Genomic DNA, 21,645 nt, shown 5'->3' with positions numbered 1-21,645 from the left:
TGGCATATTTTCACTGGTAAATCCTGGTTAGCAATTTATTTTAAATAAGAGAAGTGTTTCAATGCAGTAAAACTATACATGTACTATTATATTTTCTGTGTTTAAAGAGGTTTTTTAAATGTTTTTCACTGAAATTACAGTAAACTAGGGTACATTCTTAAAATAAACAGAAAGTTCTATTAGAATTTGGTATTTTGAATAATTTCAGAAAGTTGAAGGAGAAATAAATTACAGAAAAATATACATTACTCAGAAATATTTGGGGCAAGTGATCATAAATTTTCAGCTTACAGAAAAATATACATTACTCAGAAATATTTGGAGCAAGTGATCATAAATTTTCAGCTCCTAAACTGTTAATAGCAGATAAGGTTAATTACATTGCTTTGAAGTAGTTTTCTGATTACCTATACTGGAAAGACATAAAATACTTATATTAAATAGTTACAAAAAAGAGCAGAAATCAACATCATTAACTATAGAATTTAAATTATTTATGTAGATTATACCTTTCATATTTTACAGGACCAATATTAATACATCTTCTTACCAAATAAAGAACTAGAGATAACAAAAGAGATCCAATATACCAATACAAACAAAGAAAAATAAAGAGTTGACTTAGCACAAAGACTTACACATTATATGAACTCACTACACATAATTTGGTTAAATTTCTTTCGTTAGTGATTGTTATACCATCATGTAAATCTTCATTATATTTTCTGAACCTACCTTAACTTCTTTACTAATACTTCTTGTTAGGTTGGAATGAGACTTGATGATCAGCAAAGAAACATAAGAAGTCCAACCCACAAAACCAATAGCAACACTGATGCCCAAGAAGAATCTGTCATAAGTGTGATAATAGGACAATCCTTTTAATGCAAGATGAATCAGTTCTGTGCAAAGGGAAACCTATAGAGGAAAAAAAAAACCATATAACTTGCACCTGGAAAGAATAAGAAAATCTAAATTTCAAAGAAAGAAAAAAAGTTTCTAACAGCTAAACCACTATAGTAAATCAGAGTGAGCTTATAGATGACAAATTTAAGAATAGATTTTGTCTAAGAATATTCTTGCAAGTACAAAAAAAATTCCAGAATACAATTAACTTTTAAATCTTGATGAAAAGGGGCATTTTAATGTAAATCATTTAAGATATATATGTAGTATTCTAAAATAATTCTTTTTGCAGAAATGATCTTCAGATGACACACAGAAGAAATGAAGGTTCTCTACTAAAGGTGCCAAATAATGGAGATTCCCACAATGTGTGAATGTATATATGTGTGCATGTACACCCCCACACATCCCTTTATATCTTTTCATATCAAATGACTCAAGACCATTATAAAACATCACTAAAATAGCTTACTATTGCAGAGGAAAAGAAAAGCTTATCATTTAAAATCACAATAAAAACAAACATTGGAAATGCATGGTTTCCAATTACTTGGGCACTTTTATAAAATGAAAACAGAATTCTTTCTTACTTTAAAAGTATATGAACATTTAATTAAGAAAAAAACTAAAGAAAAACATGGGGAAGGAGTTGGGAAGAGTCAAAACTTCAGTATGAATCATTAGATCTTCATTTTTTTTTTTTTCCTGGCACTGGGGATTGAACCCAGGAACTCAAACATTCAGGGTAAGTGCTCTATCACTAAGTTACAGCCCAGTCCTTTTTCACTTTATTTGTCCAGGCTGATCTCAAACTTGCCATCTCTGTCTCAGGCTCCTGAGTAGCTGGGATTTGAGCCTCACACCCAGCATTATTAGACTTCTGATAGTGCAATGACACATGCATGGCATTCTAAAATATTTTACATAAGAAAGTGACAGTAACTTGAAATTTATTTTCTCATTTTAAAAAATGGGAATAAGGTTCATTTCTAATGCTAAGTCAGTAAAGTGCGCCCATAATATTATCTGAAATAAAGAGAAGTATGTCCATGGCCAAAGCAGATCCTCAGGAAAGTATCCTGGCCTGCCCAATGTGCTGCTGCTCTTCATCACCATACCTTGCCCTTCCCCAACTCTGAAATGCTAATCAGCTATTTATGTCCACAACACCTGGATACTTTACTTACCGCTTCATCAAACTTTCCCTGTTTTATGTACAATCTTGCTTTTCTTAAAATGTCTATCTGTTTAGAATCAGAGAGCCACCTACAAAAGAAAAAGAATACGTTTAAAATGTTTTCTCATTTCAGTTACATTTGCTCTTGACTTTTATTTTCACTTGAAAAAAAAAGGATAGTGAAAATTGAGAAAACAAAAAACAAAACAAAGCAAAAATGCAAGAAAGAAATCTTAAACTAAATTGTATTACTTCTGGCTGTTTGAACTCTTCTAAGAAATAGCTTATAGCTAGATCTAGTTTTCTTGACCCAAAGTTTTAACTATAAAACTACACTATGAAAATCACATAAGCCAACTTTATGAAGAAATGTTAAGACCCTGACAAAGATATTCTGGTTAAATCAAAGTAATTAATGGAATACAGAGTAAATGGCATCAGTTCTATCACTAAGCCCTCATGTGTTTATGGCAGACATGAAACACAAGGCAGGACCATCAATGCATTTTTCACTCCCAACCCAGACAGAACCTAACCAACAATGCAAGTCAGTGAATAACCCGAACTTATTATACTATGCAATATATGGGGAAATACTAAAATATACAGCATTGCCTGAAACTATAGAAACTGAGGAAACATAATAATGAAACAAGTATGTACATTTAAACACAAAATTGCAATACAGAGCTTAACTAAACCTACACTCCTAAACTTAATATATTAATGTTTAAAAATTATAGGAAGTAAATATTTTAAGCAATCATTACTAGTTTCAGGTGGGAGGGTCAGACACTTATTTCAGAATCTGAGATTCTTGTCTAGAAAACGCACACCAAGGGGGTAGAGAGAGAAGAGGGGAGGGGAGGGGAGGGGAGGGGAGGGGAGGGGGGATAGTAGAGGATAGGAAAGGCAGCAGAATACAACAGACACTAGTATGGCAATATGTAAATCAATGGATGTGTAACTGATGTGATTCTGCAATCTGTATACAGGGAAAAAATGGGAGTTCATAACCCACTTGAATCAAAGTGTGAAATATGATATATCAAGAACTATGTAATGTTTTGAACAACCAACAATAAAAATTAAAAAAAAAGAAAACGCACACCATTTAAAATTTTATGTTTTTTCAGAAAATTTATTAATCTTAGGTGCCTATCTATTACTTCCCTTAGAGTTTTATGGGAGACTCTGATAAAGAATCTGTGCCTATTTCTAAGAGCTATCAGATAGTCCAATCCAATCAGCAGGTTCTCATTTTTTAGACTCCAGGAAAATTCTCCTCCCCGCTTATATTATTGGAAATTGGAAGGAAAAAGTACCAAGAAGCAGGAATACATGAAAGAAGAACAAGCGACTTCAAAATGTTGCCTTGATCCATTCTCTATCCCTTCAGACACCAAACATCGTTTGGGAATATTTTCCTGGAAGTTTTAGAAATTAAATTACTGAGCCAAAGTGAACAGACATTTTTTGAAGATGCTAAGTTGAATTTCCCAAATTTCTAAAAAAGACTTCTAGTTGATCTTTTTCCTTTTGCTTTGATCCACTCAGATTCTTAAATTACCGAGTACACCATCAACTTCCTTGTAACTGATACAGGCTTATTGTCTATTTCATCAATTCTGATCTTGCTAGACTATTGATGACACTCTCCTTCTATTCAACTTAATTTCCCATTATCCAAAATGTATACCATCTGCTAAATAAGGTTAAACTCTTTGTTCTTCATCTATCATGTATTTACATCTGAGTTCTTACTCACAAAGATCTTCTCTGCTTTCCAAAATCAAATCTTCATCATTCATTATGGTCCATTCCAAATCTCACCTCATACCACTAACACTTTTGTGTGGTCTAATGATCAGTTTATTTTCTTTCAACTAAATTATAACCTCTACATGGATCAAGATAATAATATTCATTAATTTGCCCAGTAATACTTAGCCAAGTGCTAAGCACATACAATAAATCTTAATTGGTTAATATGCTATCAAAATTCTGTAGACCTAAGAAAGGAAAAAAGTAAGAGAATGGAATACATTGCCATTCTTAAAGTATCTAAGGATTTGCTAAATTAAATAAAAAGATGAAAAGGAAGATTTTCTGAAACCAATTACTTATGCTAACTTAAGAGGCCTTCTCAAGTATTAAGAATGAAAGAAGAAACATTTATGCTACATTATATTAAGAGTACTCACATAAAGAAACAAGTCAGGCTAATTTATAATTTTTCATAAATGGACTATTAATAAATCTTGAGACATATCAAAATAGACACACCAAAAGCCTGCAATATATCTGAAAATCATCAAAATATTCTGTATAAACCTCACTATGGCCCCATGACACTTAAGACTCATAAAATTGTCCCCAATATAAATTTTTTAAAGTTTCATATCAAGTTGAGAAGGGATATGAAATAAATATTTTTATTAATAACATATTTTAAACATAAAGAACTTTTTGAAAAACAAATTCCAGAATATAAAGTAAAACACACATATTTTTGTAATAAAGAAAACAAACAAAATAATAATAAGTAAAGGGAACTGGGAGGGGAGTAGTGAAAAGAATATCACGTACAAATGAAAATAAATAAGGGAGCTCTGATACATAATTATGAATAAATCTTGAAGGCCACATGAATAGAAAAAAAATTGCAAAAAAACTGTATTTTAAAAATAGGGATTCAACTATGTCACATCATTTAATATCTTATTTTTAAAAAGAATCTAAATAAACATGGCAAAGTATTAACCTCTGTTATGGGTAGAAGAATTTTTGTTATAATCTATATTCTTTTCAACAAGCTTGAAATATTTCTTAATTAAATCTTAAAATATGTTAATAAGGGATATGTTCATATACATAAACATGTACACATGAGATATATTGGCAATGCAAAATAAACTGGAATTTACCTTCAGAGAAAAAAACAACTATGTAAGATTGGGATATGAGAGGAAAGGTAAATTTTTCTTGTTATGCAATTTTTATTGTGTGCACATATTATTTTTCATGAATATTTTACCAACCAGTTTTTTTAAATAAAATATTTAAAACACTAAAATTTAGTCATAGCTTCTGGCTATAACAGAGAAGCTTTGGCATATCAACACTCTCACTAGGACAACTAGAAAGCCTAATAAAATAAATTAAATATCAATCTGAAAGTACTAAGACAATTAAGAAATGAAGGGCTAACATCCTAAAGGGAAAGAAACCATAAAGAAGGAACCCAACTTTCTAATCAAGACATCTGCCATTTGTATCTTGGCCTAATGCAAAAGGCTGAGAATTTGGGCATATAGATGCAGCCCAGAGGTAAATAATACAATAAAGGCTTTGGCAATCTTGCACAACTGGAGTGATAAAAAATAAAGTTTGTAGCTGCCAATGCAGGCAGGAATTGGGACCTAAAAGGCAAGAAAAATAAGAAAACAATTCTGGGTTTAAAAAAAATAGATCTCCTAGAATTATTTTCTAGAAGAATTACTTAAACAATTTTAATAGATTCTGAAGTGACGTGGGGATTTGTTGTTTGTTTGTTTGGTAATGGTGTGCTTGGAACCAGTGGCCTCACACAATTCTAAGCCAGTGCCCTTCCATTGAGCTACATCCCCAGCAAAAGAAGTCAGGTGAAAATGAGAATATACTGTGTGAATATAAAGCTCAGAAATAGGGATAACTACTTGATGGTATTTATAAATCAAGGTTTAGATCTGGAGGAGGCATAAAAGAAACTTGGAGGTAGAATATTGATGTATTTTTTGATATAGATGCTGGTTACAAGAGTGTATATTTTGTACAAATCCACACTTTAAACTTAAAATTTATGTACTTTGTTCACATGCTTTAATAAAATTTACATTAAAATTTGATCAGTTTTGAAACAGGCTAGATAGAAGGAAGATAAGCCATTTTCTTTCACATACTGTAATGAAGAGACTAATGTAATACTGAGAACGATTTAAAGTACAATTGAAAGTCAGAGGTATTTTTGAGGAAAAAATGACTACAATGACAGCCAACAGTGCCATCTCAGCTTGAGGAAGTTCTTTCAGTAAGTTTCACAGAGAGGACACAGTTCCTTGTGCCTAGACCTCCTCAGAATTCAACCATCAATCCATAAAGGTCAAAATGTCCACTCTAAATCTATTAATAGACACTTTACCAAATCCAAGCACTTTATCATTTTATTATTAAAAGTTATGCCTGATGCACAGTATTTTATTATATATATTGAATATAACACATAGATTATTTGTTCCATGGTATAGATAAAGTATCTACTTCTCAAAGTCACAACTTTTAGGGATAATTCTATTTATTTGAATGGATGGTCAGAAATTTTTCAATCTAAAATTCCTAGATGGCACATAAAAGTTAAATTACTTAAAAACTATGTATTATTCTTATTTCAACTAATACTCTTAGAATTCAATAACAGACTTTTTATCATTTTCCTCTTAATAAATACATCTGCTTAGCACTTCCTTGCTTCTAGATTGATGGCACAAAACAGTAACATGGACATTTGGAGAGAATTCAGAATAGTAGCAATTAAAGGGCTGAAAATTAACTTTCTTTAAAGGAAAGCTGAAGACACCACCTAACCTAATACAGGAAAGAGAAGGTTTCAGGAATAAAAATATATTCTCAGATGCTAATAAGGAAGAAATTGATCACCTGTTCTACCTTTTGGAAAGTGAACTTGGTCTAAGAATTGTTGTTCAGAGACTGTTTTCATTTTTAAAAAGCAGTTTAAACATTGACATTTAAGAGTTAGACAATGATATACTAAATTAATTTCACTCTATATCTGTGCTTCTACTTTTCCTGAAGTAATACAAGTTTTAGATATGATGTCATATAATGATAAATTATTCATCTACACTTTAAATAAAGCATAATTAGCTCTCATGCCCTTATAAAAAAATAAGGCAGTGATGGAATACACATTTTTTATGCAGAGAATAACAAAAAAACCTTAATAATTGCTGAGTGATAAAAATACACTGTCAGATGGAGGACACTGTGGTAAACAAACAAACTGTCCTGGATGAAAGAAAAAGCACATTACAAACTAAACGGCAGAAAAGCCTATCATAATATTAATTTATTGATAAAGACTTTCCAAGAAAATTTCCTTTTATTCCATAAGCCAAATGGAGTTTCCAAAATCAGGATGAAAATAAGAGTTAGGAAACTGAGGGATATTTGAAAGCAAGCAAATTTAACAAGAAATATGATAATATGACATTATTCAAATCTATTCAGTTTTTTAGTTTTAGATATTAAGAAGGGAGAGTGCGATTGTAAGGGATAACTAAAAAATTTTTAACTGAGTGTCCTACGTTAGCATGAGTTGGGTGGTGAGATTTGAGATAAGAAAGGACACTTGAATGGAGACAGCAGGAAACTTGGAAGGACACAGAACCTAACGTTTTGTTGCACACTGAAATTCATCACATTTGGGCCTGGGCTGTGGCTCAGTGGTAGAGGGCTCGCCTAGCACATGCAAGGCACTGGGTTCGATACTCAGCACCACATAAAAATAAATAAATAAAATAAAGGTACTGTGTCCAACTACAACTAAAAAATAAATATTTTTTAAAAATTCATCACATCTTTTGTGACTATAAAAATGGGGTGGGGATGGGAGGAGTAAGCCAAAACTCTAGAAAAAGATTTTTCAAATTATCTTGTAAACTAAGTAGGAACTCTAACACATGGAATGTTATAGAGATTTAAGCATTAAAAAAAACATTATTTCCATAAGGCTCAGGGTACAGTTCAATAGAAATGTATAGCTCAGTAGAACAGCACTTGCTGAGCATGCATGAGATCAGATCCTCTGTTTGATCCCACAATTGCAAACAAAAAATTTTTTACAGTTATGATATAAAATTTGCTGGCTTATCTCACTAACAATTATTTATTCAGAGACAGAATAAGTTCTTCCCATGAATATTACTGTCCACATTATGATGTAAATATTATATTATTTACTGTCACTAAGATCAGACTTTAATAAAATGTGTTTATATTTATTTTGGTACCTGGGATTGAACCCAGGGGTTCTTGACTCCTGAGCCACATTCCAGGTCTTTTTATGGTGGTTTATTTATTGTTTGTTTGTTTTGTTACAGGGTCTCACTAAGTTTCTTAGGGCCTTGCTAAGTTGCTGAGGCTGGCTTTGAATATAAGATTTCATTGAGCTTATGTTTCAGCCTCCCGAGTCTCTAGAACTATAGGTGTGCCTGGCTAAGGAAAATTACTAAGTATATCACAGCAAAATCAGCTATGGTAGATTGACATTCTAAAGACCAAACATTCCACAAAACTGTACTGACACTAATTTACATACTGAACTACTAATGTATATGAGACCTAAGTATGCTTTTAAAAAATTTATCAAATTTGATTAATTTACTAAAAAAAAAAACCTGATAGCCCTGCCTTAAAAAAATAATTTACTGTTTAGTATAGCATTTGAGACAGAAGAAATAATGAAAAATAGCACAGTTAGGAGTTAGAATATCTGGGTTCAAGTTCCAGTTCTACATCTTACTAGCAGTGACCAAGGACTGGGAGGACTCAGTTTTATCACCCATGTGGTAAAGAAAATCTCGTTTTATTCAATTAGCTGGTTTCTCTGAATGGTTTCTGTAAAATGCAAATCTGACCATGCCTTAAAATACATTATTTTAAGAACAAAGTACAACCCTTCATCTGCCCACCAGGACAAGTCTGGCCCCCACTTAATGTTCTCTTTTGCTCTTCCTACATTCCTTCAAATGCCAAACATAAGTTTAGTGAATTCTTCTCCAATCTTCGAACATTTTGTTGTGTTTTCCCATAGTCTTGTGTCCCACAAACAAGTCTATGTTCCAAAGAGGCAAAAGTATATTCCTTTTCTTTACTTTTGCCAGGTGCAGTGGTGCATACCTGTGATCTCAGCAACTCAGGAGGCTAAGGCAGGATGATCTCAAGTTTGAGGTCAGCCTTGGCAATTTAGCCAGGCCTTAAGCAACTTAGTGAGACCTGTCTCAAAAGAAAAAATAAAAAGGGCTGGGGATGCAGCTCAGTGGTAAAGTACCCACTTTAAAAATTCCCAGTACTCGACCTCCAAAAAAATCCACACAAAAACTTGACTTCTCTTTATGCATCTTCACATAGGATATGTTCCAAAAAACTAGGAACTACAGAAATGCTTCCCTTAAAAAAAGTTTTCTCTATCAAAATACATATAATTTCTAATAATTGATAAATTAAAATTAGTAAAAAACTAAAATTACAGACCACAAATCTTACTCATGTTGCATTTTTGGTTCAATTTCCTTCTTTCTCTCACTAATTTTTAATGTAGTTGGAATACACCAAATGTTAACTTAATAACTTGTATTTTATGATTTTGTTAAAAACATACTAAGACATATTATACCTGAAAACAGAATGTTTAGTAGTTATTTTACAGCCTATATAGTACATACATTACTGTTATTCAATTATATGGTTCAATTATATGTATGACGATTAGTGAGGTTAAGTTTTATAACTTATTCTATTATAAATTTTTGAGCAAAGGCCTTAAAATGGATGTTTAATAAAGCTGTAGAATTAAAATTGCTTTAACTATTTTAAAATAGGATAAACCCACCTTTCTGATAATCATGTTATAACCTGGATTAATTTGATCCAATCATGGTATAAATCATATAATGGTGAAATCATTCTTTATAATAAATGCTTAATCTAATCTCAAATTAAAGATGATTAATAAAGTCCATCTTTATATAATTATACAATAGAATGATGGACTAATTGTACTTACGAATGTTCCCTAGTAAGATTTTTTTTTTTTTAAGAGAGAGAGAGAATTTTTTACTATTTATTTTTTTAGTTTTTGGCGGACACAACATCTTTGTTTGTATGTGGTGCTGAGGATGGAACCCAGGCTGCACGCATGCCAGATGAGCGAGCTACCACTTGAGCCACATCCTCAGCCCGTAAGATTCTTTTTGTTCATTTATTTTGTGGTGCTAAGGATTAAACCCAGAGCCCTGGAGGCAGGCACTCTACCACTGAATTATACCCCTACCCCCAAAAGATACTAATATTCTTGAGTATTTAAAAAAATCAATTTTTTAAAAAAAAATGTTTTATTCCCATGATAAAAAACTAAGAAAGAACGGTTTAGAAAATCTAAATTTTATATATATATTTTTTCTTCCTTTTTTTTTTTGGCAGTATTAGGGATTGAACCCAGGGGTAGTCTACCACTGAGCTAGTCCTTTATTACTATTATTTTAAATTTTGAGACAGGGTCTTAATAGGTTGCCAAGGCTGGCCTTGAACTTGACATCCTTCTGCTTTAGCCTCCCTAGTCACTGAAATTATAGACTTGGGCCACCAAGCCTGGCTTTTAATAACAATTCTTAAACATAAAGATGTTACAAAATTTGTAGAACTTACTAGTTGGTGATTACTAACACACATACAAATATACACACATGTGTAGATATATTTATTTATTTGTAGTTGTTGTTTGTTTTTGAGACAGTGTCATGCTATGTTGCCCAGGTTGGCCCTCAACTCCTGGGCTTAAGCGATCCTCTTGCCTCAACTTCCTAAGTAGATGGGGCTACAAGTGCACACCACAACATCCAGCAAGAACTATATATTTTTAAAGTTTGCAATTAAAATAGTATGAGAAGCTTCAGCAACAGCAAGGTGCTAAGTAACTGAGACCTTGTCTCTAAATAAAATACAAAATAGGGCTTGGGATGTGGCTCATTGGTTGAGTTCCCCTGAGTTCAATCCCCAATACCTCCCTCTGACCAAAAAAAAAAAAAAAAAAAATAGTATGAGAAGGAGTGGGAGTACAGCTCAGTGACAGAACACTTGCCTAGCACACATGAGGCCGTGGGTTTGATCCCAACGACAACAGCAACAACAACAAATTGTTATACTGTTCACAACATCACAATAAAACTTTTAAAATTTCCTTATTTCAAAATTTGTGGAGATGGGAGGTGGGTAGTAGATTTGATTATTTTCTTCCTCTCTCATTCTATAATATATTTATTAATCTTGTGGCAAAATGAGGGAGAGAAATCATCTCCTGAAAGCCAGCCAGGTGGAATGCCCAAAGAACTCCTAAGTGATTAGACTACAGAGCTAGAAACAATTAAAATCACTGGGCCACACAAGGTTTTACATTTATTTTTTATTTTTTATTTTTTTTGACTTTTAAAGTCTTTTTTATTTTAATTTTTTTGTAATTACACAAATCCAACACACACACACACACACACACACACACAGAGAGAGAGAGAGCAAAATCCCTTGCCCATACTATTTTCTTTTTATTTTTTTATTTTTTAATTTTTTATTGTGGGTTGTTCAAAACATTACAAATTTCTTGACATATCATATTCCACACTTTGATTCAAGTGGGTTATGAACTCCCACCTTCACCCCATACACAGATTGCAGAATCACATCAGTTACACATCCATTGATTTACAAATTGCCATACTAGTGTCTGTTGTGCTCCACTGCCTTTCCCATCCTCCACCCTCCCCCCTCCCCTCCCCTCCTCTCTCTCTACCTCCTCCACTGTATAACCCTGAGGGTCTCCTTCCATTACCATGCAATTTCCCTTCTCTCTCCCTTTCCCTCCCACCTCTCATCCCTGTTAAATGTTAATCTTCTTCTCCTGCTCTTCGTCCCTACACTGTTCTTAGTTACTCTCCTTATATCAAAGAAGACATTTGGCACTTGTTTTTTAGGGATTGGCTAGCTTCACTTAGCATAATCTGCTCTAATGCCATCCATTTCCCTGTAAATTCTATGATTTTGTCATTTTTTAATGCAGAGGTGATCTCTTATGGACCCCATCTGTTCCAAAATTCCTTTTTTAAATGTAAAACCTTGATTGGCATTGCATTAAACCTATAGAGAACTTTTGGTAATATCGCCATTTTGATGATGTTAGTTCTGCCTATCCATGAACAGGGTATATTTTTCCATCTTCTAAGATCTTCTTCTATTTCTCTCTTTAGGGTTCTGTAGTTTTCATTGTATAAGTCTTTCACCTCTTTTGTTAGGTTGATTCCCAAGTATTTTATTTTTTTTGAAGATATTTTGACATAAGAGATCACCAAGAGAAAAAAGTGACAATTCAAGAATCACTGCATAGATAATCCTTAGAAAACACTGTGTGGCTCAGGGTACAGCTGAAGGCTCACATGTGGCCTTTGAGATAAAAAAGACAGGGAGAAGAGCTCATTCAGGCCAACATGGGAAAGAATTCCCCTTGGTTTTGGGGTCTTGAGTCATTAAAATAGCTTAGTAAAAATTTTAAATATGCACTAAATTCTACAAACCCCATTATTTCTAGCTAAATCCTTCTGCCTCAGTCTCTTGAGGTAGCTTACAGCATGTTCACCATCCCCAGCAAGTTTACTGAGTTTATACAGTAATTTTCAAAAAAAAGATATCAGACGTTCTTGCTTCTATTAGTTAGATACATCTCTTTCTTAATTCCATTTTCCCCCTAAAAATTGTCTCTAAGAGACCTTTTGATATTTTTATCATTTCATGCTTTTTTTTCCTTTTAATTATTTTCCTTATCTTATTTTGGGATCTACAGTGTGTACTTTTGGAATATAAAAATGTTTTTCTTTCCTTTTTTAAGGTACTTTCACATTTACACAAACCTTTTATGCTTTTCCTAGTCATTTAGCTCCACCTGCTGGTCATGCCTTAGCATACCATTAGAGTCCACAGGACCCAATTTGAGGTTCTTTTCTATTTGTTAGAACAAATATTTCAAGACTTTTATTCTTTTTAGTGATATAATATGTAAGATATAATAAAGAAATTTTACTTATTTAAAAAAATAAGATACAATAGCATATGAAATTACCATATGTATCTACTGGATCCTTCTATAAATCTAAGATAGATAATCTTAGTGTTCTTATTTATTTTTCCTGCATCTTAAAACATTTGCTATTTCATTTCTTAGAAATTATTTCAATATTTGGACTGGGGCTGTAGCTCAGTGGTAGAGCACTTGCCTTGCACGTGTGTGACGTACCAGGTTGGATCCTCAGCACCACATAAAAATAAATAAAGATAGTGTGTCTATCTATAACTAAAAATAAAATTTAAAAAAAGAAATTATTTCAATATTCATCACTATGCTAGAAAGGACCAAACAAGGTAATAGCAGAAATACTATTACACTAAAATCTAGTAATGCTGATAAAATTAATCATGTAAGTAAAACCAATTTCGGATGTTAATATTGTAAGACAAATTTTCTTAAATTTAAGAACAGATGAGGGCTGGGGTTGTGCGGTACAGCGCTCGCCTAGCATGTGCGAGGCCCTGGGTTTGATCCTCAGCACCACATAACAATAAATAAAATAAAGGTAATGTGTCCAATTACAACTAAAAAATAAATATTTTTTAAAAAAAGAACAGATGAAAGAATAGCAATTTTCTAAGAACAAAAAGAAGTATGGGTGGGCTGGGGATGTAGATATCCAATAAAAGAGTGCTTGCTTAGCATTCATAGAGTCCTGAATTCTATCCCCAGCACTGCAAAAACAAATAAAAAGAAGTACAGTATTCATTCAAGAAGAAAAGATTTCTTTACACAATGGTTTGTGACAAGAACATGTGTTGTTTTTCTGAAAGAATGTGTCACAACAGTATCACTTCATCTTGTTTATTTCTGGGCCCACATTTACTTGACAAAGTCAGAGTAAGGGAAAGGGATTGGGAATGGGAAAAACAGTATAATGAATTGGACTTAACTTTCTTTTGTTCATACATGAACACACGACCACTGTTACTCCACATCATATACAACTACAAAAATGGGAAGTTATACTCCATGTACATACATTATGTCAAAATACATTCTACTATCATGTATAACTAAAAAGGACAAATAAAAAAAATTTTAAAAATAGGCAAGACAACCAGTTGAACAGAATAGAAAACACAGAGACAAATCCACATACCTACTACAGCCATCTGATATTTGACAAAAGTGCCAAAAATATATCTTGGAGAAAATATAGCTTTTTAAACAAATCATGCTAGGAAAACTGGGAAACTATATGTAGAAAAATGAAATTAGATCTCTCTCCCTCACAATGCACAAAACTCAAATCAAAATCTATCAAAGACTTAGTAATTAGATTAGAAATGGCAAATGCTAGAAGACAACAGAGGGTCAACACTCCATCATACAGGTGCTAGTTCTGACTTCCTTAACTGACTTCCCCAAAGCACAAGAAGTAAAACCAAGAATCAATAGATGGGATGCCATCAAACTAAAAAGCTTCTGTACAGCAAAGGATATGATTAAGAGTGTGAAAAGAAAGCCTATAAAATGGGAGAAAATCTTGGTTAGCTACTCTTCCAATAGGAAATTAATATCTAGAATATTCAAAGAACTCAAAAAACTTAACACTAAAAACATAAATAACCCAAACAATAAATGGCAAAAGAATTAAATAGAACATTCTCAAAAGAAACACAAACAGCCGACAAAAATATGGAAAAATGTTCACCATTTTTAGGAATCAGGGAAATGCAAATGAAAACCACACTAAGATTTCGTCTCACTCCAGTCAGCATGGCAATGATTAAGAATATGAACAACAATAAATGCTGATGAGGTTGTGTGAGAAAAAGTACACTTGTACACTGTTGGTAAGACTGCAGACTAGTACAACCATCTGGAGAGCAATATGGAGATTCCTCAAATGAATAGGGATAAAATCACCAAATGACCCAGCTATCCCACTGTTTGGTATTTTCCTAGAAGAGCTAAAATTGGCACACTACAGTGATAGTCACCTCAATGTTTATAACAGCACAATCCACAATAGCTAAATTATGGAATCAACCTGGATACCTGTCAATAGATAAATGAATTATGAAACTATGATACACACACACACACACATGCACACACAAAATGGAGTTCTGCTCAGCCACTTCATTCAGAAAAGAATAAAATTATAGCATTTGCCAGTAAACGGATAGAAATGGAGAATATCATACTAAGCAAAATAAGCCAAACAGAAAGTCAAAGATTAAATATTTTCTCTTAAATGTGAAAGCTAGATTAAAATAAAGGAAAGGGGGAGGGAGGGACAGGATAATACAAAGAACTAATCAAATATAAATTAATAGAGGAGCGAAAGGAAGTCAAGTAGAGTATAGGAAGGACAATGGGAGAGGGAAAGGAGGTTGGGAAGGAAAAGGAGGGAGATCATGAACTGATATTAATTTCCAGGTGTGTATGAGTTTGTTGGGATGAACCCAACTATTACATATAACTATAAATCTCTAATTTTTTAAAAAAAGTTAGAAAAAGCATTATCAAAGCAATATATGCATATAATTTTAAAAATCAAACAGTTCAAAAGGACACCATGACAATCAATCAATAAATTCCTGCTTCATTCTTCTCATTTCTCAATTTGCCAAACTGGACACAAAACTTTCCACATGTGTTTATATTTAGTTATTCTGGTAGTTAACAATACTTTTCTCATAAGTTTTCCTTAGTATTTCTTTGCTTGTTGACCTGAGGCACTTTCTGTTGACTCCTGACTATTTCCAGCCTTTCTCCTCTCTCAACAAAGCCATCTCACCATTTTAACCTACTTGTTGGTTATCTTGGTTACTTTAATAATATTAAAACCTGTATTTTATTCTCTTAATCACAGGAAGAATTCTCCACTTGCTGATTTATGAGGATGGTAGCACCACTGTCACTTTGCGTACATTTCTTTTCCCCTCTGCCTCCCAAACTTTTAACTGCCTTTGTATATTGTCAAGGTTGCTAACATTTGCATTCTATTCTGTAATCATTTCTTCCATGCTTTAACTAAAGATCCACTCTGAAAGCTGAAAACCAATATGTACATTAGTATGACTAATATTTAAATACAATTCAGTGAATAGCAAAGTTTTATGCTGTGATTAGATTTTTCTCATTTATTTCTTAAAAGGCTTCACCCATAAGCAAGGTGGAATTCCTTTTGTCCTACTAACAGCAATTACTCAAAATCATGGCACAACCTAGAGTGCTTCATATTTGAAACATGCTTACTTTTTTTCTAGTTTGAAATATTTCATTTTCCCATAAAATTTCTGTCACTGCTGTTTTTAAAAAGAGTGGGGAATTAAGAAGTGTATTCTTCCCATGCAACCAACCTGTTGCTAATCTCCCCCTCCTTTTTGCTCAATCCATCTATTACTTAAAATACATTTCATTTAGCTTCAGGCCTACTCAGTTCCTATTCTAATTTAGAGGATCTGCCTTCCATCTGCACCATCAAAGAAAGATTTAAATTTTCTAAAAGTTTTTAGTTGCATTTCCCATCCTTATTTTTTTTTAATGCATTCTATATTCTTTTTCATCTTGTAAAGTTCATGCTTGTTTTTATGGACATAATAGTTTCTTAACTATTTGAGTATTTTAATACCTTTAGGTTCTCTTCATTGAATTATATATCTTGAAGAGTTAGTTTTTCATTATTTCTTAGGGTTTTCTGCTAATATTGCAGGACATTAACAAGTGGCGAATTTTTTGCCAGAAAAAAATCTGTAGGCAGGGCTAGTCACTTTGCTCAAGGATGGGTGAGCCAGTAGTTGGGCCATGCAGTAGATGACAAAAAGTTAGCAATGATTCTAACTATGTACAGCAATGTTCAGGCAGAGGTTGAACATCAATGTAGGCGAAGTTTAGGATCATCCTGGCAGCCAAGCAGAAGAAGGAAGATAGTGTGTATAAAGAATGCTTCCCCGACTAGCCTTTCTAAGGTGGCTGAACTAAAGTAACAATCAAGTATTCTCACTCTCAGCATTCAATGCGTTTTCTTCATGCAGGAATTGATAATGTATTTCTTGTTCTGCTGTTTATTTTGTTATGGTCTGTATGTACTGCTACAGTGTAGAAAACTCTACGAAGGTAAAGCCTTTGCCTATCCTGTTCACTGCTACGTCTACAATACACATAGTAGTAAATGAATAAATGTTTTCTAAGAGAAAGGGATAAACACATATTCCTCAGAATCAATTCCATTAACAAATTTCAACTCTACTATAAAAAAAAAGAAAATTCAAATCAGCATAACAGATGTATATGCTATAATATACTAATGATATTGCAAAGTCCTAATTTTGCTTTATGTTTACTCTTCTATACATCCATATGTATACACATACATACATACACACACACACATGCAAGTATACAAGCACATTATTGTGAAGGCAATACAACATTTCTTTCTAGATTATGAAGAAAACACTAGTGTATATAAGTTGTCCAAAACAATTCCAAAAATGTCATTCAATTACATCCCCAAGACTCATAAATGGAAAAATTTCAATGTTATTTAGTCATTAGCAAAATCATTGATAACTGAATGTGAACCTCAGAATGTTCAGTAAACCTGCCAAGCGTGCACCTGTAGTCAGTAGTACCAAACAAGATCTGTGACTCGGAAACTACCCATTGCTGATTCAAGGAAAACATGTTTTCCTGGGATCTAAGAAAATGAAATCTGGTGCCACCAAAGTGGGCTATCTTCTTTGTCACATGGTAGAAATTTCTCAGAATGCAAACCTTCACCTTTTATTGTCATTTTCTATATTCTCCCTAGAGCTTCCTACATGTTTAACAATTTTCACCACCATCTTCATTCCGACAGCTACAAAGTCTTCAAAAACAATCCACATCTCCTGAGATCCAAACCCTCATTTCTAAGGAATTAAATGATGTAATCAAACTAATAATATTAATCCTTGCTCCTCAAATCAGCTCTTTCTTCTATAAACCATAATGGTATCAGCATCTTCTCAATTAAGCAGGCCAAGAGCCAGGAAGTGACTCCCTCTCCTCTTTCTTACTGATCCAACACCTTCCCAATCAACTAGGCAAGCCCAATTGATGTCATCTCCTTAAAATTCCTCATCTATCGCTCTATTTCCCCATCCCCTCTTCTAGACATTCAAACGTATCTAAGCATCTGGATTATTATTTAACAAAAGTAAAAGAAAGGAATTTAAAGGAGTTTGCACTAATATACACAAAAAGACAAAGTTCATAAGTAAACTAATCTATCCTATCAACATCAAACTCAGCTAATTTTAAAAAAGGGACTTACTTAAATGGTGTAAACAAAAATGGTAAAGTAGCTTCTTTTTTCTGAGTCATTTTCACCTGGGAACCAAGCACAAAAATATTTTATTACATTATAAATATTAAAAAATTAACTAATTTCATTTGAAATACAAATATCCATTAAAATGGTTCTTCAGAGATGGTTAACTACTTTGAAATAATTGGAATTTTGTGTTACTATATTGTTTCATGCATATTTTAAAAAATTTGACACTATCTTACTATCTCAATATGCTGAGAATCATATTAATCCTGAAAACATAATATGCTGTAATGTAATTAAAATTGTATTTATTAACTTTTTGAAAACAAAACCTGCCAAAGTTTTAATCTGAATCACTTCATTAGGTTGTAAGGTATCTAACAATGTATGTGAAATGACAAGAAATGTTACATCTTTAATACTACTTCTGTGGGGCAAATTCTAGTCATAAAGATCAACTTGTAGTTGTTACAAGTGTAGCTGGTAATTTATAATTAGGGACACTCCTCAAAGGCAATTCTACACCCTTTGACTCATGGAACTGGCACCTCAGAAATGACACTAGGCAAATACAGAAAATTTAAAGATAATGAGTTGTAGGAAATATTTAAAACATGAAACACCTCACTTAATATGTTCAATTTTTAAATAACAGTATTATGCATTTTTATGTCTTTTTTTTTTTTTTACCTTGAACTGTTCAAGAATCTGTACTGCATTTGTAAACATGCTTTCTGCTTTGAAGAGATCAGTATTATTAAGATATTCCACAGGAAGGATTCCCTGCAAATAATAAATATAGGCTTAATATTAGTATTAGTAAAACTCAGGCTATTCTTATAAAACAAAACAGACTTAAGAGGGAAGCAAATATAGACAAGATATACAGTCATATAAATCACTAATGAAGAATCTTTTATAAAACCATAATCAAAATATGTTGTTATTTTTCTCACAAATTACGTGTTATTTTTCTCACAAATTATTGAATTAAAGTCAATATAACCTAACACTAAGTTATTACTGCTATGGTTTAGATCCTAAATGTCTCCTAAAGGCCCATGTTTTAAATGCTTGGTCCCTGATGCTATTGGGAGGTGATAAAAACGTTTAAAGGTGGGGTCTAGTGGAGGGTCTTTGGATTTACTGGGGGTATAATCTCAAAAGAGGATTGTGATACCTCAGTCTTTCCCTTCCTCTCTCTCTTTTTCAAATATTTTGTTTTAGTTGTAGTTGGACACAATACTTTTATTTTATTTTTATGTGGTGCTGAGGATCAAACCCAGCACCCGGCATGTGCTAGACAAGCACTCTAGCTCTGAGCCACAACCCCAGCCCCTCCTTCCTCTTTTTGTTTCCTGGCCACGTGGAAACATTTTGCTCTGCCATGTATTTCTACTATTATACCACCATGGACTGAAACCTCTAAAACTGGAAGTCAAAAAAAATACATAAAACAAGAAAGAAAATTAATTAATTAATTAATATAAATTTGAGACAATATAAATGTTTTCTCTTTATAGGCTGACTACCTCAGGTATTTGTTAGAATGAAAAAAAGAAGACTAATACAATTACTATACGCTAGGCAGTGAATTAAATGTCTTATACACAAAAATAAATCAATATGGTGGGCCACAGCTTGCATACTTAAAAATAATAAGACATACCAGAGTATACGGTACATTTTAGAAGTAAAGACTGTTTTATACAATTTTATTTCATTTATATACATCGACACACTCATGACTGTCAGGGTCATATTACTCAAGAGTTTTGAGTTATATGACATTATTTTTAAAGTAAATTTGATTTTTTAGAGCTAATAAAAGTAAATGGAATGAGTATTCTTGGTTTCTTTTTGGCTTTTCAACATACATGCACATTAATAACAGCATTATTAAGTAATTAAATTAAAATTACTTAAGTATTACTAAGTAATTTTCCTCAAGGGATATAACATGGTGGTTCTATAATCAGTGGGGAAACTCAAGAATTAGGCAAATAACTTGGGCCAGATCATGTGTAATTCAACTCTTGAGCATCAAGCAACAGAAACTAAAACAGGTATAATGCTACCCATTCTCTACCTTCCTCTAGTATTGGTACCATAAGCAGAACAGTCCTGCCATGGGACTGTGGTTGTGGTTCCTTTTTGTAAGTCTCCAGAGCTCCCTTGGTTCTCAGTAATTTTAAAGCCTGGTGTTTGAGCATCCCTGCGATTCAGTAAGCCATCAATACCTTTTTAAAAATTTCCTTTTAAACGGACTCAATCTCTGCTGCTTATTACCAAAAAGTTATTCATATATTTTTATCACTTGTAACTAGAGTACACAGATATAAATCATATGTATTTTAGAATATGAAAAATGTTAAAGCTATTGAGTGTGTCCTTCATGTTATAAAATACTATAAACACACAATTGTAAAGTATTACATGTTTGGAAATAAATATATAAAAATGCACAGTTTTAAAATCTAATTAAAGATTACACAAATGGAAAATACTGGGGAATGATATTGGTAATATTATATGGTTATATTGTGTGTCTACAAATGTGTAACAAATCCTAATATTATGTACAATTATTACAAATTTGGAAAAAATAAAGATTATAAAAAATACAGAAGAGTAAATTTTACTGTGCAATTTTTAAAATGCTCAGTATTGATAATAAAATTTTATTTCCTACCACTGAATTAAGGGGAAAGGGAACTCCAATAAGAGAAGCCATCAATGGTGCAATATCAGCCTACAAAGAGAAAAAAAAAATCAGTTCTAAGAAGTCTATGGATGTAAACATAGAAATAATTTAATCCAACTATATTTTTAAAAATAATCATGATTGTCATAACCAATTACCTTTAAACATTCAGTTAATACACAAAAGATGTTAATCCCTTAAAATGTCATTTGCTAAAAATGAACTTCTGAAACAATAAATTTGAAAAGTAAACATTAAGTCCTCAGTGCAAATACATGAAAACAACGATCACTTATTCTATTAGCTAAGATAACCTGATCATTTTACATCGGTTTTTCAGTATTATGCAAAAGAATGCCTTAACTAGTAAGAAAATATACAGCAAAGACAATAACTACAGAAAAGTGTACAGAACTAAAGAAAGTAAGTATCTTACTTACTATTCAACTGTCTTTAATAAATATCATCTTCCCCAAACTGGAAATCTCTAAAGTCCTTCTAATTTCCCTTTTGTCCTCTCCCAGAATCTACTATTGGCCTCCTCTAATCTGTTCATACAGCACCTAGAATTCTTTCACATAAATCTGAATAATTTCATTCTCAAGGGCTTCAAACATTTCTAGAACTTCCCCAACTTT

The 21,645-nt window shown here is 32.5% G+C and overlaps 1 protein-coding gene across 5 annotated transcripts in view; it reads right to left on the bottom strand.

The window, feature by feature from the left end:
• Positions 1 to 21,645, bottom strand: part of Pign (phosphatidylinositol glycan anchor biosynthesis class N) — a 119,511-nt gene that overhangs the window by 67,118 nt on the left and 30,748 nt on the right. For all 5 annotated transcript variants that reach the window (XR_011704780.1, XM_027949079.2, XM_071602693.1 and 2 more), the window contains exons 11-15: positions 20,996 to 21,055; positions 18,994 to 19,086; positions 18,304 to 18,359; positions 2,094 to 2,172; positions 736 to 918 (exon numbers count right to left, since the gene is read on the bottom strand). Coding sequence is in view for 4 of the 5 variants with exons in the window: in XM_027949079.2 (XP_027804880.2) it covers positions 736 to 918; positions 2,094 to 2,172; positions 18,304 to 18,359; positions 18,994 to 19,086; positions 20,996 to 21,055 (471 nt within the window). In the remaining variant the exon portion in view is untranslated. The remainder of the gene's footprint in view (positions 1 to 735; positions 919 to 2,093; positions 2,173 to 18,303; positions 18,360 to 18,993; positions 19,087 to 20,995; positions 21,056 to 21,645) is intronic.

Source organism: Marmota flaviventris, chromosome 16 (genome assembly GCF_047511675.1).
Source record: "Marmota flaviventris isolate mMarFla1 chromosome 16, mMarFla1.hap1, whole genome shotgun sequence".
NCBI lineage: Eukaryota > Metazoa > Chordata > Mammalia > Rodentia > Sciuridae > Marmota > Marmota flaviventris.
Note: the sequence above shows the minus strand (reverse complement) of the source record. Positions and strands in the feature narration are given on the sequence as shown.